At 39.5% G+C, this 19,233-nt stretch overlaps 1 protein-coding gene across 3 annotated transcripts in view; it reads left to right on the forward strand.

Annotated features, from left to right (window-relative positions):
- The first annotated feature begins 7,254 nt into the window (after positions 1-7,254).
- Positions 7,255-19,233, forward strand: part of ZMAT3 (zinc finger matrin-type 3) — a 58,414-nt gene continuing 46,435 nt past the window's right edge. For 2 of the 3 annotated variants that reach the window (XM_037988547.2, XM_007972050.3), the window contains exons 1-2: positions 7,324-7,432; positions 11,186-11,512. In XM_037988547.2, the coding sequence (XP_037844475.1) occupies positions 11,243-11,512 (270 nt within the window). In that variant the 5' untranslated portion in view covers positions 7,324-7,432; positions 11,186-11,242. Of the gene's footprint in view, positions 7,433-11,185; positions 11,513-19,233 lie in introns of all 3 variants that reach the window. The other variant, XM_037988550.2, reaches the window with a different exon arrangement.

Below are 19,233 nucleotides of genomic sequence, written 5' to 3' on the forward strand. Positions count from 1 at the left end.
ACTAGGAGAACTACTTTTAACATAAAGAGACAATGGGTTGATATTCTCAAAAGTGTATACTACATAATTAATGAGATTAGTCTCCAAAAGAAAAATAAAGGACAAAATCAGACAATTCTCAAAAAATAACTGCAAAAGTTAAATAAGTAAAGACATGAAAGTGACAATACACCATTTTGTTGCTTAGCAAATTGTAAAGAAGAAAAAAGTTGTAATAAGCAATATTGTGTGTGAACAGTGAGAGGATCGCACTCAGAAAGGACCTAGTGGGAATGTTGAGTGGGCCACTGTTTTGGAAAGCCAATTTGGCAAAATGTATTATAAGCCTTAAAGGTATTCATTCCCTTTGATCTAGTAACTTCATATTATAATAATTTAATCTAATAAAAGTTATTATAAATTCAAATCAGGATATATGAACAACGATGAGGTGCTGTTTATTTTAGTGAGAAAGTGGAAAGAAACTTAATGCCCAACAATAAGGTAACGTTTAGATGTTTTTTTTTGAGATGGAGTTTTGCACTGTCACCAGGCTGAAGTGCAGTGGCGTGATATTATCTCTCTACAACCTCTGCCTCCCAGGTTCAAGCGATTCTCCTGCTTCAGCCTCCCGAGTAGCTGGGACTACAGGCGCCCGCTACCATGCCCAGCTAATTTTTGTATATTTAGTAGAGACGGGGTTTCACGTGTTGGCCAGGATGGTCTCGATCTCTTGACCTCGTGATCCGCCCGCCTCAGCCTCCCAAAGTGCTGGGATTACAGGTGTGAGCCACCGTGCCTGGCTGAATGTTTAAATTTTACTATGTCTATTGGATGGAATATTATGGAGCCATTAAAAGTGCCATGTTCCAGAATTATTTATTGAAAGCACTTATGATATAAGTAAAAAAAAAAAAAAAGGTACATATATAGTGTACTCCAATTTCACTAAAAATATGTCTTTATATGGGTAGAAAAACACCCGAAAGGAAATGGTGCAAACTTAAAAAAAAAAAGCATGGTGTGACTATGAGAAGTCTATTTCTGCTTTGTATCCTTCTGCATTTTATATAATGACGAGATATTATTAGTTTTCTTCTGTTTTTAAAAGTTTCTGTATTGTAAAATATGACATAGGTATTGAAAAATGCATTAAAAAGTACAGTTTAATGCATTATTAGAAGTTCTATTTCTTGACCACCACCTGTATGAATGGTGAGGACTACTGTTCCAATAGTAGTAAGGTTTAGTAAGTAGTAAGGATAGTGGTTATTATTTAGTAAGTTAGTAATTTAGTAAGTAGCTTAGTATTTAGTAAGCAGTAAGCTAGCAAACAGTGCGGACGCTGGAATAGCTGGTAAATGGTGAAGGTGCCTCACTATTCGCCAGCTTCTCCAGAAACCTTCCATGTTTCTTCTCCCAGTCACACCCCATCTGCCTACCCCCTGGGAAAAAGAACCACTATTTCCATTTTTATTGTAATCAATTCTTTGGTTTTTATGATGGCTTATCACCCAAGCATTCATTCTTAAACATTGTAATTTGGTTTTGCCTGTATCTTTAAAAAAATCTTCACATTCCCCTTTCATTCCCTGCCCCGCTTTTTCTGTGTAACGTACTTGTTGTATAAATCAGGTCATTGTCCTATAGTCTGGATTTTGCTGAGCTCAGGCCCATAGTATAGTTTAAGGTATTTCTTTGCCATCGGTATTTCTTGCAAGCTGGCAGTTGAATCACAGATGTGATCAGAAGCTGACGAATGGGTGGGGTGGTTTAGGACACATTTCTAAATTCAGACTCTAGAGCTCCCTCTGCTCTTGTCCTCCTGTCATTTTCCAAAGGTGGTGACTTACTTTCTGAGATCTGGTTCCTTCCTCTCTTCTGGATTTTTTTTTTTTTTTTTTCCTATTTCTTTAACCTATACTCTTTGGATTCAAATCCCAGCATTTTCTCTCCTGTTTGGGAAAGGAGTTTGGGATAGTTAGTTCCGAGAGTTTATGGGCCCCAAACTGCTTCAGTCTGTGGAAAAACTGAAAATCAGAATATAAATTTTAAAAGTGGCCCAAGATAGCTACAGGTTGGAGATATGCGTAATAAAAACAAGGTTTATGAACTAAGCTGTGCTCACACCTGCTAGGCTGGAGTCTGTCAAATATTTCACTGACTTGTAGTGATTACAGCCTTGTCTATCAGATAAAACACAAAGGCAGGATAAAATCAACCATTCCTCTCTAGACCCTGAGGCCTACATGTTTATTAACCACATATTTGCTTTATTTTACGTATAATGTCACTGAGCACCAATCAAAACTGTAGAACACCACCTTTGCTTCACCACTCCCCTTCTCCCATTTTCTATGTAGCAAAACCTATAAATACTGTGTCTTGTGTAGTCTACTCAGGAACACCTTCTCAGTTAGCTCTGAGGTCTGTGTTTCCAGGGTTATTAGTCCTCAAACTTGGCCCAGAAACTAACTTTAAATTTCTTTAAGCTATAGTGCCTGTTATATAACCATTTGGTCCACAAGTCCTGTCAAAACTCACCTCTTACCCATTGCATGAATCCACTCTTAGAAGTGCAAAGCTCCTCTCACTTTCAGTTACTGTTCTCTCTGAGCTTTCCAGTGAGTCCCATTAGCTACAGCTGTCCCTCAGTATGTGGGGGATTGGTTTCAGGACCCTCCAGACCCAGCATACCCAAATCTGCAGCTGCCTTGATATAAAATGTCATAGTATTTGTAGATAACATATGTTCATCCTCCAGTAAACTTTAAATCATCTCTAGATTGCTATAATACCTAATACAATGTAAATGCTCTGTAAATCATTGTTATATTATTTTTAAATTTTTTTTGAAAAATATTTTTGATCCACAGTGATGGGTGCAGAACCCAGTGGATATGGAGGGCTGAGAGCACCTTGGTTTTCTCAGGTCCATCAGTTGCCCTGTTGTTTCTCTCTACTTTCTCCTGTGGATGCCACACAGGTCTTGTAGCTATTGGTGGTTTGCCCCCACTCCCTACTATATTTTGTTATAGTTGGCTATAGGCCTTTGGTTTTGCTATCTATTTGGCGCCCCTCCCCCCACCTTTTTTTTTCAGAATACACATTCTTTTCAAGGTCCATTTTTAAAACTAGAGGAATCCAGGGAAAAAAATTGTGACTGCTGTTGCTGTGTTTCCACTATTTCTTCATATTTTATTTTTAGGTTAAACAATGTTAGAATATTATTAAAATGCACAAGAGGCTATTTTGCTGGATTGGAGATTTTTGATATATTGCTTTACTCTGATTGTAAGGAAGGATTGTGTTGAAAGGCAGAGGTTATTATGAGAGACAAAGAATGTTGGAAGCATACTCTGATGATTTAAAGAAAGAAGTTGGTCTGGAAGACATTATACGTTATGAGAGAAAAGATATGTGGAATCTCAAAGGATGACACAAATTCCCATACAAGAGAGAATCTGACCTGACAAATTGTATCAGTCGATGGAGAGGGATGAGTGTTTCTCTCCTTCTGCTTGTGAGTACATCATCATGTAGCTTTCTGGATAGATTCCCAAAAACTCAAGCCATGCCACCAAAAGTAAGTGTGTTAGGACCATCTCCTTGGTAAATAAATACAAATGTAGATTTTCTCAATATAGGATCTAGCAAAATGAAAAATAATTATCCTTATTTTAATATGAGAGTTCCTTTCTGATAAATTCAGAGAGTTTCCCACATAATAGTTACATTAAAAAAGGAAACATTGCAGTGAAGTACATTGTCAGGCACTATAATGCCTGTTACAGAATGGAGAAAATAAATTCCTCATTCATTCACACATTTATGCAATCAGCTATGGTCATCCAAATGTACTGGTTATACTATATCAAGTCATGAAACTCAGCGTATAAAAACATTTCTTTTAAAAAAATCATTAAAATTCATCTCAATGTTGAGATCTTGTTCTTTTTAAAGAGAGAAAAAATTAGTCAATTCTATATGTACTTCTATTACCCACAAATCTCTCTTGTCTCCAAGTCATTTCTGGTTAATATGTAATCACTTCAAAATGATCTGCTTCCCCTTATTTTTCTGAGAATAACCTTAAAATTTGGGGTGGGGTTGGGTGGAGTGGGGAGGCAGGTGGCAAGAGGAAGTAGATATCAGTGCAAACACCCCTTGGCTTTGGCCTCAATAGTTGATGTCTATTTTTTCTCTGCTATCAGATCAGTGATCTGTTCATTCAGTTCTGTCCTCCTTCTTTCCGACCTGTAGGCTCATCAGCTCCCTTCAGCACTCTATCAGCTCCTCTGAATAGTTTCTAATACCATAAATACTAAAAAAAAAAAAAAAAAAAAAAAAAAGTTTTGGGGCATTCCTCTGGCTCAAACAGTTCAGGCTAATATCTTACTGTCTTTTGACTTATTGAGGGGAAACCCTAGATCTTGATTGCTTTTCTGATCCCCATTGGGACTAGAGCTCAGATGCCCCCAATCTCTCGATCTTCAAACACGTGCGGGAACTGTATTATTTCTAGCTCCACAATTTCTTTCAAATGAATCCCAAGGACTGGGTGTGTGTGGCTGGTGGGTGGGTGGGGATTTATAGGCCTTTCTTTGGGACATACACCAATATCTGTGGGGAGAGAAAATTGGTTCCCTCATCTTTGTGGCAGATTGCATTATTGTTTACAATTAACCACACAACTCCCACTCCAAAAAAATTACAATCCATGCCCATTGCCATGTGATTTGCCTATGAAAGTAGTAGACTTCTCCACTTACTTGGGGTTTGGCCATATGGAAGGCTTTGGCCAATGGGATTTGAGTAGACATGTCATGAGACGTTGGAGAAGCAGCTTTAAGAGGCACCGCAAGTTTCTAACAGCTCTCCGGCTCTTCCCATCTCCCTTGAGAATTGCCAAGTCCCACATAGGGGCAGCTTCTTCAGCTTGGGCACTGGATTGAGGAGACCCATGGAGCAGAACCTCAGCTGACCCACCATGTAATACAAATAAGAAATAAACCTTTGTGGCTGTCAGCCATTGTGATTTTTTTTTTCAACAGCAAAAGTGATGAATATATTGTTTGTGGCTTTTTTTTTTTTCCTTTCACCTCATGTGCTGAAACTCATGAAGTCCAGCTAATTCTAAACTACAAACTCTGATTTATGAGACTACTGTCACAGTCATAAGCTTCAAATGTCTATTACACAAGCATCAGATTTGACTTTTCTTTCTCCCTGAGGCAGGGAAGGAAATGCCCTAGCTGTCTGAGAAGAGTATGTGAGCAGAGAACATGGAATTGTTCAGATTTTTATCCTGATGGACAAGAATACATCAAACTACCAAACATAAAACTTGAAAACTCCAAGACATTTATCCTTCCTGGACTCAAGGTATTTATAGGGCAGAGGAAGTATCTCTTAAGTAATTATAATGTGGGACAACAAATAATGTGTCATCAAGATGTGCAGAGAAAGTGCTGTGGGAGCTTATGAAAGAAGAGACCTGGAAGGATAGGTAGGATCTGACAATGCAAGGGGAGGGGAGAGAAAGCATTTTGCACTCAAGATGCAGATAGAGCTAAATTACAGAGGCAGGAAATTAAGGGGCATGGATGGGGGTGTGAGTGAAATGAGGAGAGCAGACTGGTGGAAGGTCAGACGGGAAAGGCTCCCTAAGGCCTAGTTGTGGTCCTAGCTAAGGAGTGTGGACTGTGAAGTTCTAAGACTGGCTAAACACCATATAGAAAAGGGGCTGGAGAGTGGATTTTAGCAGTATTTATTATTTTAGAAATAATATAGCCATTTAAAATAGTGACACATAAAGTAAATGTACATATACAGTTGGAAAACCAATTCAGATGATGGATTACTCTCCCCAAATGGCTGGTATACACTGTGTATACGTTTGTTAAACAATCATTGTACTTATGAAGTCTTTCATGGTTTGTTGTTGTTGGTATTGGATTGGTGCATGTTTCAGCCAAAGAAACAGCCTTAATTTCCTGCAGTTGTTTCCCTACTACTAGGGCACATCTTACTATACTTAGATCTCCTTGGCATTTTAATTTGTGTTTTAAAGAATAACCACACAATAATGTGAATGTACTTAATGCCACTGAACTGTACAATTTTAATTTTTATTTTTTGAGACGGAGTGGAGTCTCGCTCTGTCACCCAGGCTGGAGTGCAGTGGTGTGATCTCCGCTCACTGCCATCTCCAACTCCCGGGTTTACGCCATTCTCCCGCCTCAGCCTCCAGAGTAGCTGGGACTATAGGCGCCCGCCACCACGCCCGGCTAATTTTTTGTATTTTTAGTAGAGACGGGGTTTCACCGTGTTAGCCAGGGTGGTCTTGATCTCCTGACCTCGTGATCTGCCCGCCTCGACCTCCCAAAGTGTCGGGATTACAGGCGTGAGCCACCGCGTCCGCCCTGTACTCTTAAAGTAGTAAATTTGTTATCGTTTGCCACACACAAAAATAATACCCCAGCAGATCTTCATAAGGGTTAATTTACGCTGCAAGTTTAGAGCCGGGATTTCCTCAGCTCATCACTCAATGTTAACCCTGAAGATGTCCAGGTTGGTTATGAAGGATGCGACATCCTAGCGTTGGCCACTCTTTTCCTGGTCCTTCCTGTCTTGTAGGTGAGCCTCTGGGGGTCAGGAGAAAGTCTCCTCTATCTCCTGCTCACTTTCGTGTAGGAAGAGGGAAGGTGTGTGCGGGGGAGGGGGGCGGGAAACGGCATTTTGTATGAGGGAGGCGGCCACTACTGGGCAGGCAGCCACGCTCTTCTTCCTCCATCCTGGGGCGGAAGTGGGGAGAGCAGCAGTTTAAAGGATCCACTCAGCCGCCTCAACCGCCAACCAGGAGGCGAAGGGAGGAATAGAATGAACAATGTTTGGATCCCAATGACGGGAGATGAAAGTTGCAAAAGCTCTGCCCAGGCTTCTACCAAGGATTAACTTTCCAGGGCATCTGCTGAACAGCTCTTCGGGGCTGTCTGCTGAGAGTGGCGGTGGGAGCCTCCCGCCTGTCACTCGTGCCTTTGTTCCCCACGCCGGCCCAACCCCGCGCCCCTGCGCTGGCGGCCACAGCACCTGACCCACGCGCCGCCCGCCGGGGATGCTGGAGCAGCCGCGGCTGCCGCTGCTACAGCTGCCTGGCCTGCTCCGCCAGGCACATGCGCAGTGGCGACACCGAGCCGGCGCCCTCAGTCTCCTCCTCCACCGCCTCCCGGTTCCGCAGTCACTTCCTGCAGCTGTTTCCCTGTGGGTCGGGTTGGACTGACTTTTGACAGTCAGCCTTCGGCTGCGGAGGGGGCTCGGCGGCGGCCGGCGGAGAAAGTTGCTTCGAGGAGAGGCTGGGTCGAGCTGGGCCGAGCCGGGCGCGCAGGGCGGGCGTCGCGGGCGTCCCGGGCGGACGCGGCGCCGAGACTGCCGGCGCGTCCCGGGGGTTCCGGTAAGTGCAGGCGATTGGGAGCCGCGGGGCTTTCAGGACAAGCCCCGGAGCGCCGGGGACTAGCGGTTCCTTTCCGATGCTCTTTCCATCTGCCTTCCACGTGACAGGGCTTGCGCTGCTTCTATTTATCAGTTTAGTTAGCTCGTTTCAGGCATTTCACGTGGACCAGGTGGATCATCTGTGGGTGCCGCTGCCTTGGCCCTCTCAGTTGCCCCCGCCCGGTGGGAGTCTGGGGATTCCATCCTTCGTGATGGCATCCTTACCGGGTTGAGGTGCCTGTGTGGGTTCGTGTGTATGCATGCACATCTTAGGAATGTAAGGTGGATGTGGGCGACGCTGAAGTGTCTGTAGCTTTGATTCAAATCTGTAAACAGTTCCTAGGATTAGGAACCGTCACAGCGGAGACTGAAAAACATTCGCCAGTTCGCCAAGGCCTCTTCCACAGTTTTCTGCGTTCTTTCGAGCCTTCCTTATAGGATATACCTTGCCTCAAGTGATTTTTTTTTTTTTTTTTAACTTTTCTCCCTCTCATTCCTTCTTGCTGCGTTCTGATGACCTCTGAGTAATGCTCGCCGTCTTTCCCGCATTTCCAGAATTCCCAATTACAGACTTACCTAGTTTGCTGAGGTGCTGCTAACCTGTTCCTTTATTCTATTCTCTTTCCTCTGTAGATTTCTCCAAATGAGAAAGAGATTGTCTTTAACACAGTATGTGAAGAGTAGGCCCCAGTCCAGTCATGAAAACTAAGTATGCTATGATAATTAATTTTCTTTAAACAGGGTACATTGCGAAGCTTTGATTTTCTTTAATGTCTTAGGTCCTTTCCAAACCAGGACATTAACCAGCATGAATCCTTCATTTATGCCATTGCAAGCATCAGAGTGAGTGGTTTTTAAGATGTGAAGAATATTTATGCCAGTCTTCAAATTAGTCCCTTTTAAACCAATGCAACAGTTGAACAGATCTGAGTTGCATGTTTTGGGTCTATGGATTCCATCATTCATGCATTCACTGAAGACTTGGTTTTATTCATTTTAAGATTTATATTTTATGCTAATTTTTGTTTGCAAATGTACTAATATTTGATGCAGTTGTCATACATAGATTTTTTTGAGGAGTCGACATTGTGTTGATTGTTAAATATAACAAGAAATAAATTTGGGATATCAAGCTACTCTTTAAAAATTATAAGATCAAAGCGATAATGGGTAAATCTGTGTTTGGCAAGAATTTTTTCTTTAAATCAGGTAACTTTATCCCCTCTGGTAGGAGGCCTTTTGTACCTCTATGCTTTGAGGACCTTTATTTTGAGGGAAACTTGTAGATAACACTGGGGGAGACACATGCTAGAATTTCCTCAAGTGAAAGTGAGCTTTCATAAAACAAGTCCAGACATGCCTAGGCAATTGGTAGCATTTGATTTTCTGTTTATATTGGTTTCCTTTATCCAGATGTTTTCACACCCCCATTCACCTTTTCACTAATGAACTAGCAGCATGTTTGTGGCAAGTTGACGTCAATAGCTTAACATTATGAATTATTATAATTAGGTAGTTAAACTTTTTAAAAGGCTGTTCTTTGTCTACTTAGTTCCCTTTTCTAAAATGACCATATCTGTTTTTGCTTTATGGATATCTTTACTTGATTCGATTAAGAGAAATAATACCATCACAGAGAACCTGACTTTTTAAATGTTCAAACTCTATATTGCTTTTCTTTATGTTCCCAAAGATATGGGCAGTACACTTCTGCTTAAAAATGAAATAATATCGTTTTTCTAGATTTTGTGATTAATGAGAAGTATTGTTAAATTCTATGACTAATACTTACGCATTTTACCCTTAACTACATTATTTTCCCATCACGCTGATTTCCTTTGTTGCCTCCCCACCCCAAATTTCGTATGAAAGTTGTTACTTGATTTTCAGGTGCTGTGTAGTTATCAAATGTGGTAATACAGACTTTAACTTTTCAAAATTTACTTGATACATTTTAGTAATTCTATTATTGCCATAATGTACACATTTCCATTGCAGATGGAAATTTTCAGCAGCTTAAAATAGCCATATTCTATTGACCAAGAGAAGAGGTTTTAATACTGTATTGAGAGAGTGTAGGGAATTGTGGATTTTGAAATAAGGATTCTAATTTGGGTTAATTAGAATCTTGGGAACCCAAAGGGTGTACTGTGGTTCATTTTGAGACACTCAGGTTAGATGATGCCATCTGTAGGGGGAGGCAGGAGAAATTATGGATAAAGATTGAAGAGGGAGAGGAACATTTTGGGTCTTTTCTGAGGGAATTATAGTAGAGACTATCAGTTATTTATTAAGAAGGGGGAGGAAAATAGCCTCAAGACTGAGGAACTGGAATTATACTGTGGCTTTTGGTGGTGTGATCCATTTTTCCATTGGACATTTCCTTGATACCTTATTTTGTGTAGGTAATTTACCTAGAGAAGGAGGAAAAATTTGGATTTTACAGGGGACTGATGAATATAATCTAAGGCTGTATGAGGTAAACTCAAGAGCCCACAGTGAACAGGCAAGTATCAAGAACAGGCAGCAACTGAGTGGGGACTGAGGTGTCCCAGAGATGGCGGGCCTGGCTAGAGGGCACTGTGCCTCTGAGCACTAGTTAATTGCATCCCATATAGGAATGTGGGCCAAGTGATGCCAGATCATCCTTTTTCAAGAGAAGCCACGAATCTCTTGATTTTTGAATGTTAACAACTCATTCAACTTAAAAAATGAAAACAAAACTGTATATTCCAAACAGCACATCTGTGGCTGTATGTGTCCCACGGGCTGCTTGCCACCTCTGCTATACATTGGCTCAACTACTTAAATATTGCTAGTTGATCAGAAGGAGCATATTTTATTTATTTCTGTCATACTTTAACTCTAGGCTATTCCTAGAGTTCCTTGAAATTTCTGCAAGGTGATTTTTTTTTTAATTCACTCTTCTTGATATTGGTTGGTTGGAAGAGATATTTGCTAAGATTTTTAGCTGGTGGTTTTTTTTTTTTTTTTTTAGAGACACAGTCTTGCTCTGTCACCCAGGTTGGAGTGCAGTGGCATGATCTCAGTTTACTACCACCTCTGCCTCCCTTGTTCAAGCGATTCTCCTGCCTCAGTCTCTGGAGTAGCTGGGATTACAGGCACCTGCCACCACACCCAGCTAATGTTTGTGTTTTTAGTAGAGACAGGGTTTCACCACATTGTCTCGAACAGGCTGGTCTCGAACTCCTGACCTCAGGTGATCCACCCACCTTGGCCTCCCAAAATGCTGGGATTATAGGCGTGAGCCACCATGCTGGACAGCTCATGATGTTTTTGTCTGTGCGTGATTATCATTAAGAGTGTTTAAGTGTTAGTGTGCCTGAGGGAAGGGGTCTGGACTAGGTGACCTTTGATGTCCATTTCAGCCATGTGACTTTTGGATTTAATTAGCCTTGGATGCAATGCTATTAATGTTCATGGGCCAGAGGGATAGCAGTTGGAATGGTGCCAAGCAAAATAAAGCCAAATCTATAAAGCCATTCTCAGTGGAAGAGCACCACGTTAACATGAATTAACAGGCAGGGGAAGTCTGCTAAATGAGGCCAAAGGAAAGAAGTCCCAAGGATGGGTTTGGAGAAGTAGAAGAAAGGGTCAGATTATGTTGTCATTTACATGTTATCTTGTGAAGTCTCATTTTTAAGTGAATTTTTTGTTTCTGTTTTTTTTTTGTTTTTTTTTTCTGTTGATTCAGATTTGAAGACCTTGGTTCTCATCACCCACTGGATTATGCCCAAGGCTTTCCTACCCAATGATCCTCTTGCAACACACCGTGCTTCCTCCACCTAAGCAGCCCTCACCCTCGCCTCCTATGTCATTGGCCACCAGGTCTACAGGAACCTTGCAGCTTCCACCACAGAAGCCTTTTGGGCAGGAGGCTTCCTTGCCTCTTGCAGGGGAAGAAGAGTTATCAAAGGAAGGGGAGCAAGACTGTGCCCTGGAGGAGCTATGTAAGCCCCTGTACTGCAAACTCTGCAATGTCACCTTGAACTCTGCACAGCAAGCCCAGGCTCATTATCAGGTAAAGGGAGAAAAGAAAACCAGGCATTTAGTAGGGTGAACATTTCAGGGCTTTTCCTGTTTAGCAGTTGTCTCTCTAGATATGACTGTGCGTGGAATATCAAGATGGCTTAGAGAACAACTAAGTATAAATTTGTTTGATTAAAAGCCTTATGTTTTTACTTTAAAAATAAGTATCACTTTTTGTAGAATGGATCTCAACCTCTTACACTAAGCTGTGTGGCGTTCGATAGCTTACCAATCTTTGTAGGCAAATGTAAATTATCTATGCTGGCATTTGAACCTGTAGTCTTAAGAAGAACAAGTATTTAAAACATGATGTACCAGCCTGGACGACAGAGCAAGACTTATCTCAAACAAACAAAAAAACCCATGATGTACCAAAGTCAATTCAGTGTAAAATTGTTTAGAAGCTAATATAATTTGCATCATTTCAAGGTGATCTCTGTGCATGACTCTCATGCTTTCCATTTTTGACTTATAACTCTTATATATCCTATCACTGGTAAGGAAAACACAGGTATCTTTTTATAGTGAGAATAAAATGACATTGGAATATTAAGCCCTATCCTTCATTCATAATAAGCATACGCTAATTTATTTTAGCCCGTTAGTGTAAACTAATACCGGTTTTTAAGATTTAAAGCTTTCACCTCCATGTTGAATAGCTAGTGGAGAGGACCATTTTAAAGGGTAATATTACCTAAGAACAAATGGAAAATTAAACTTTGGTTCTAAAGAGAGGGTACAATATTTCTTTTTATTCTAGACATTTGTCTGTATAAAGTTAAATAATTTCCTTTTTCGGAGAAAAGAGACCTGGGAAATAATCAAGGACAAAACCCACTGAATGATGTCTTCCTGGGACATCATTGATTTGATTATTTATTATCTGCATGAAAATCTCTAGTAATAAGAGAGTATGGTAGAAGACTGTTACACAGGTGTTTCTTCTCTTGTGCACCATAACTTTCTCCAACTTAAAGTTTTTGTTTACTGTGGGTGTTAAGTCTTCTGTTTTGCTTTGATCCCAAAGACTGATTATTGTGTTGCTTTTTGATTGTATGTCAAAAGTATTTTGATGGTCAGTTGTTTTCTCTGGTATTTAGGGGAAGACATAATATGTTGCCTTCTTTAAGTTCCCATTATGTGGTTTTGTTTTGCCCTCAGGTGCAGAGAGTTGAGTTAATTGTATCTCACAGATCTTGACCTGTGTCATCATTGGTTCCCAAAGGCCTCTTCTGGTTTTATTTTTACGTTTTCCCCCTTTCCCCAGTATCTACTCTCATCACCTTGCTGTGCAGTTCAATTGTTTGATACAGGGTCTTCCTTTGCCTGTCTTTACCATTCAAGCAGAGTCTGTTAGGATTATTCATCTCAACTCCAAGACTGTATTAGCTTTCTTCATTTATTCCTACGGAATGTTCAGTTTTATAGCCTAAGACTCACTTTGAAAAAAGAAGCCAGAGTTCTCAAGGTTTAATTATTAGCCGTATAAAGCCCCTAACAAATCATTAACTTGGGAGCAAACCCACTTGTATGCTATACACATATGTAATTACCTTTATTTATTTATTTATTTTGAGACAGAGTCTTGCTCTGTGGCCCAGGCTGGAGTGCAGTGGTACGACCTTGGCTCACTGCAGCCCCTGTCTCCTGGGTTCAAGCGATTCTCATGCCTCAGCCTCTCAAGTAGCTGGAACTACAGGCGCAAACCAGCACACCCAGCTAATTTTTGTATTTTTAGTAGAGATGGAGGTTCGCCATGTTGGCTAGATTCAACCTCCCAAAGTGCTGGGATTATAGGCGTGAGTGACCTACCGCACCCAGCCTATAATTCTCTTTTAAGGAAGAGTTGTTTACTTTTATGAGGGAAAACTCTTGGGCAGTGTGTAATTTTAACATGTCCATTGATTATACATATACCTTATTTCTTTTTTCTCCTAATAAAACTTTTTGACTTCATGGACTTTGAAAGGTGCTACTGATGATACATAGAGAAGATTCAGTTTGATGCAAGGTCATTGGATTATAAGGCTAAAACTAGATAAACGGAATCAACATTTGTTTTTTTCTTTTATTTGACATTTTTGCATATGTTTGTTCTAAACTTTTTAGTTGACAAGATTAGTAATTATACTTAATTTCAGTTTCCTCAATGGTACAGTGAATCAATAAATTAGAAAATATAAGAAAAGGGAAATACAATTTAGGTAACTTTCTCAAAAATCAGAATTTTTCAGTGGAAAGGTTAAAGGAGAACAGGATGTAACGGGACAACTTAAGCAGCTAAAAACCGGCGTAAAGATGGGAAAGAAAAGAGGCAAGCTAGTAATCAGAAAGTAGAAGCTTACAGAAAATGAAAAGTTTGAGTATAATAAAGTATATTGCTAAGACTTTAGAAGCAGAGATTCGAATGAGACTGATGTTATTGGTAACCCTTAAAGAGAGAAGTTTTTAACAGAGAACTAAACTAAGGCAAAGCAGTTCATGTGTAAAAATACAGAGCAATTACATTAGGGGAACATAGAGAAAAGGTCATCTTAGAAGTGAAATCTGGATTTTAATAAGATAGAAATGGTCAAGATAAAAGTGTATAGTCCAAAATGTAGATCAGGATAATAAACAATCAGAGTGTGAACATAACTCTAGAAGTGAGTGAGCTACCAAAGAAGGAAAGCATAGAAATGTTAGCCAAAAAGATGCATCAGAGGGTGTACATGAATAAGCAGTAATAAAAGAAAGATTACTGAAGACAAGGCTAAGACCAGGCCAGGTGTGGTGCCTCACACTTGTAATCCCAGCACTTTGGGAGGCTGAGGTGGGAAGATTGCTTGCATTCAGGAGTTCAAGACCAGCCTGGACAGCATAACAAGACCCCATCTCTACAAAAATACAAGGAAATTAGGTGGGCATAGTGGCAGACACTTGTAGTCCCAGCTATTCATGAGGCTGAGACAGGAGGCTCACTTGAGCCTGGGAGATTGAGGCAGCAGTGAGCTATATTCATGCCACTGCACTCCAGCAAACAAAGACGACAACAACAACAACAACACCACCACCACCACCACCACCACCACCACCACCACACACAAAAAAGAGAAGGGTAAGACCAATGAGTAAGGCTTACCAAGCACAGGAATAAGTAGAATGCCAATGATTGTAGACTAATATAACAAAGTGGTTTAGGGTTAAATGAGATGATGGCTGTACAATTTTATTTCAAGACTAAAAACTTACTTTCTAATTTTTAATACAGAGCATTACCAAACTGTATCTTCATTATTTCAGTTATGTGTGAGATAAAATGGGTCATGGGTAGCCTGTTTATGAGCTAGAAATGCATTTGTGAGAAGTGATAAATCACTGTGATTACATTACTCAAAACTTTTTAGTCAGTTGATGCCATTGTTGAAATCGTGGAGTTTCAAATTGCCTCAGGTATTGTAAACAATGGTGGTTACACTGGAGCCAGACTGTATCATGTTCCAGTAATCCAGGACATGCAGTGGAAACTGCCCAATAAATACTTCCCTTTAAGCTCACTAGCGTTTTTTCCTGACGTCCCAGTGTTCCCAAGCTGGGGCTACCTTAGCAGTGACCCATGTGTATCTGTAGTCATTACGGATTTAGTTTTATTCCAAGTACTTTTTAAGACTGATCAGTTGGCTTCAAAACATCGTCAGCTGTTGTTTCATTTTTAATGAAGCCATCGAATTTTATATTCTTAAAATCAGGGCTTTGGGTATAACTTAATTTAAAATCCAATCTTTGGAGGAGAAACATACTTTCATTTTATTAAAGTCTGTCTACAGGCTTCAGGTTACTTAGGGCAAGGCTGGCATGGGGTAACATACCACTGTTTCATCAGCATAAATACCCAGAGGAGGAATTGCTTTAGCATGGAAGGTTATTAACAGAAATAAAAAAAGCAAAAAGCATGGATGAATTTTGCTAAGGCATCCACAGTTTAAAGTCACCAGTTTATTTGCTAATTTGCATGTATATATTTGACAAGATGTACTTACATTACATTTATAAAATTTGTCATAAACATGGCTTTCTATTTGTAATATTTAGTAGTCAAATAATAACCTACTATGTTAATTAGATTGATTAGAGAAAGAGAATACAGGTGGAAGAGTAGCTTTAGAATTAGGATGCTGAGTGTAGTGGTCTTAATTCATAATTCATAATGAAGAGAATGCTGTTAGATTTTCCCCAAAATTTAAAGCACTGATTTTGGCACTTACATCTTAATATTGATCACCCAGGTTTGGATCAGTGAATTAAATCTCAGCTAATTTTCCTGTATTCAAAATTCTCCGATTTGACTTTTTTCCAAATGGACTTGCAGTGGACTGAGAATGGCTAAAACACACTTCAGATTTGGTTTTAATGCATGTGCTTTACACGTGGCATGTATGCTTTGGAATCTAACAGCTTTGGGCTGGAATCTTGGCTCAGTTACTTTAGGCAAGACACTGAATCTCTCTTTATTCAATATCTGTAAAGTAGGGGTCATTGTACTTCCTGTGCAGTATTGTGAGAATTGCTTGTGTTATCTTAATAAATCCTGGTTGGTTGAAATAGGTTGCTATTGTTTAGAAGTGTTTGGGTCTCAAATGAGCAGAATGAGATGGTAGGCAGCTGTCTTACTGTTGTTACTACCTTGATAGTAACTTGCTGTAGGACCTTGTGTAAATAAGTAAAACTTTGTTTTCCTTGATCGTTCTCCAGAGATACTCTTTTAGATCTAGATACCAGGTTACCTTAAAAGAGTCTCATGAAAAATAATTCAACCAACAAATGAGGCAAAGTAAAATGATTTTCAAATGTAAGTTCAAATAAAATGATTTTCAAATTTCAACCATACTACTCGTCTGTCAGCTTAGTCCATTTACCCAAGAATCAATTCTTGTTGGTTTTCTTGTTCTGCTCTCTGAAATCACCACCTCTGTAGGCTTTTCTAGCTGTTGCTTTGATCACTTGAGAGGGCAGAAGCTCTCTGTGATCCTGCCAGTTTTCTGCCTCCTCCTCTAGTCTACCCCTACCTCATTTCTTCTTATTTCAAAATGATAGATACCCTTTCTTTTGTCCAAGTTTGATTCCTCATCCTGTTTTCTGGATTTCTTCGCCTTTTCACCTCAATCAAAAACTGTGCTCAAGTCTCTTCTATATAAATAAAAATAGCAGCAGCAACCTTCCCATTACTTTTAATCCCTGCTGTCAGCAACCTTTCTCCTCTTCTCTCCCGTCCTTAGCATTCTGCTGGGTATAATTGTTCTCTTCAGATCTTCATTTCCCATTCATTCCCCAGCCCACCGTATGCTGATTTCCATTCCTATAGGCCACTGAAATGGTCCTTTCCAGTGTCACCATGATCTTACAGGCCAAATCTAACTCCTTCTCACTTGACCCCTTTGTAGCATTAGCCAATGGTAACAACTTTCTCCTAAAAAAATTTAAAAATATTTTTATTTAAAATAATGCCTGAGGAACCAAAGGGTTTATAATGGAAAGTAGTAATTACCTGTTCTCCACCCATTCCCTTCCTTTTTTCCCTCTCCGTTCTCTTCTCCTTTCTGACTCCCAACTTGAGCTGGCTATAGTTTTACTTTGACACTGTCAAGATTGATCATGTTTTTATCCATTCTGTCATCAAATTAAGTTTTCCATGCTCTATTTGTAGGTTGATGCCAATTGTTGAAAATTAACATTCAGCATTTGCATTATTGTGAATAGGGAATTTTGCATTATTATGAGCGGGGAAATACTGTTCACTGCAGAGCTGTTTCCTTCCCTATATTTCCAGTGTCATGATCTCATGCTACTCACTAGAGATATTCAAATAGGTAACTCTTTCCTGAATGCCACCAGTTGCTCAAAATTGTGTCTATTTTAGTTTGCTTCATATGTGGATTATAACTTTGAAATAACTGTTTTTCCTTGAGTTTCTGGTACTTTTTAAAAAAAAAAAACTAGAGAGAAGAATCTTAAGCCTTACAAAAAAGCTGTTAGCATCTCAATCTTTCTTTATATTGCTTACAACCCATTTCATTTATCTTCGTGAAACCTACTGTTTTCTGATTCTGATTTTGACTCGTTTTTCTAGTTTGGATTAGTTGTTCTATATTTGAATCACTACTTCATTGTGTAGGTTTTTGTATTTCCTGGAGTTTTTAGTTGCTTTTCTTCTCCCCTCTTTTTCTAGCATTATATTTTTCATATCACCATTCTCTTCTCCACTCCTAAGTCTCAACCCCGCTTTTTATTGTATGGAATTTTCCTTTTATCCTAGATTCCTCTATTTCCTTGCTCCATTTTCAGCTGGAGTCTTTTTGGTTTGCTGCACAGCTTTGTCAACTTTGGACTTACTGCTCTTTAGGTTGGACCACTATTTTCTAAATATATGTGTTTTCTTTTTTAAATCTTGTTTTGTTGGAGTATATTGTCACATTACTTTAAGGAAGAAATAATGAATATAAATGTATAACACATTTTTTTTCCTTGAAATAAAATGAGAGAGTAATGGGGAATAAATTTTTTTTGAGTTTCTAAAAAATATTTGCGTTGTGCCTTCATATTTGACAATTCAGTTCCAGGTTGAAGATTATTTTTCTTTGGAATGTTAATAAGCTGCCCTCTATTTTCTGTTTTTATCTAATGTTGCTGAAGAGAAATCTTCTGATTCTTATTCTTTTGTTGGTGACCTGTTTTAATTTTGTGTCTTTCTTTTTTTTCCCCGGGAAGCTTTTAGGCTCTCCTTTTTATCCTTGTAGTCTGAGATCTGACAATGATGGTTGTGTCTTGTTTTCCCCTGGATACTTTTTCATTTGTCCTGGTCAGCACTAGTAGATCGTTTCAGTTTGTGTACTTTTGTTTCTCTTGCCCTGGAGAATTTAAAAAATATTCTTTTTTTTTTTTTTTGAGACAGCGTCTCACTCTGTTCCTCAGGTTAGAGGGCAGTGACGCGGTCTCAGCTCACTGTAACTTCTGCCTCCTGTGTTTAAGTGATTCTCCTGCCTCACCCACCCGAGTACCTGGGATTACAGGTGCCTGCCACCATGTCCGGCTGAGTTTTTTGTATTTTTAGTAGAGACGGGGTTTCACCATGTTGGCCAGGCTGGTGTCAAACTCCTGACCTCAGATGGCCCACCTGCCTCGGCGTCCCAAAGAAAAAAATATTCTTTCTTAGTTACTATTCTCTAGATTTTTTGTCTTTCCTTCTAGGAATCCTGTTAGCCATTATCATGGTTCTGCTGGATTGATTCTCTTTTATTTTTCTAGCTTTATTGAAGTATAATTGATGGATTGATTATATTGTTTGTCTCTGCTATCTTTTATCATTCTTCTTTTTTTTGATTTGAGACATGTTCTTCTAATCTCATATTGAATTTTTAAATTTGACAGTCATATTTTTAATTTTTAAATTTAAATGTTACATTCAAACATTAACATTTTACATAATGACAGTACAATTGTCAAAATCAGGAAATTAACACTGATTTAAATAAATAAGACTTCTGGATTTCTTATTCTCATTTCATAGCATCTGTTTTATAGGATATTAATTAAGAACCTGAAATCACAGACTTTGGGGTGAGACTAGTATTTGATCTTGTGGTCTTACCACTCGCTAGATGTATGATATCGGAAACATTTCCTAACCCTTCTCTGCTTCATGAAGAAGGAGATGATGAGGAGAAGGATGATACTAAT

Source organism: Chlorocebus sabaeus, chromosome 15, assembly GCF_047675955.1.
Source record: "Chlorocebus sabaeus isolate Y175 chromosome 15, mChlSab1.0.hap1, whole genome shotgun sequence".
Taxonomy (NCBI): domain Eukaryota; kingdom Metazoa; phylum Chordata; class Mammalia; order Primates; family Cercopithecidae; genus Chlorocebus; species Chlorocebus sabaeus.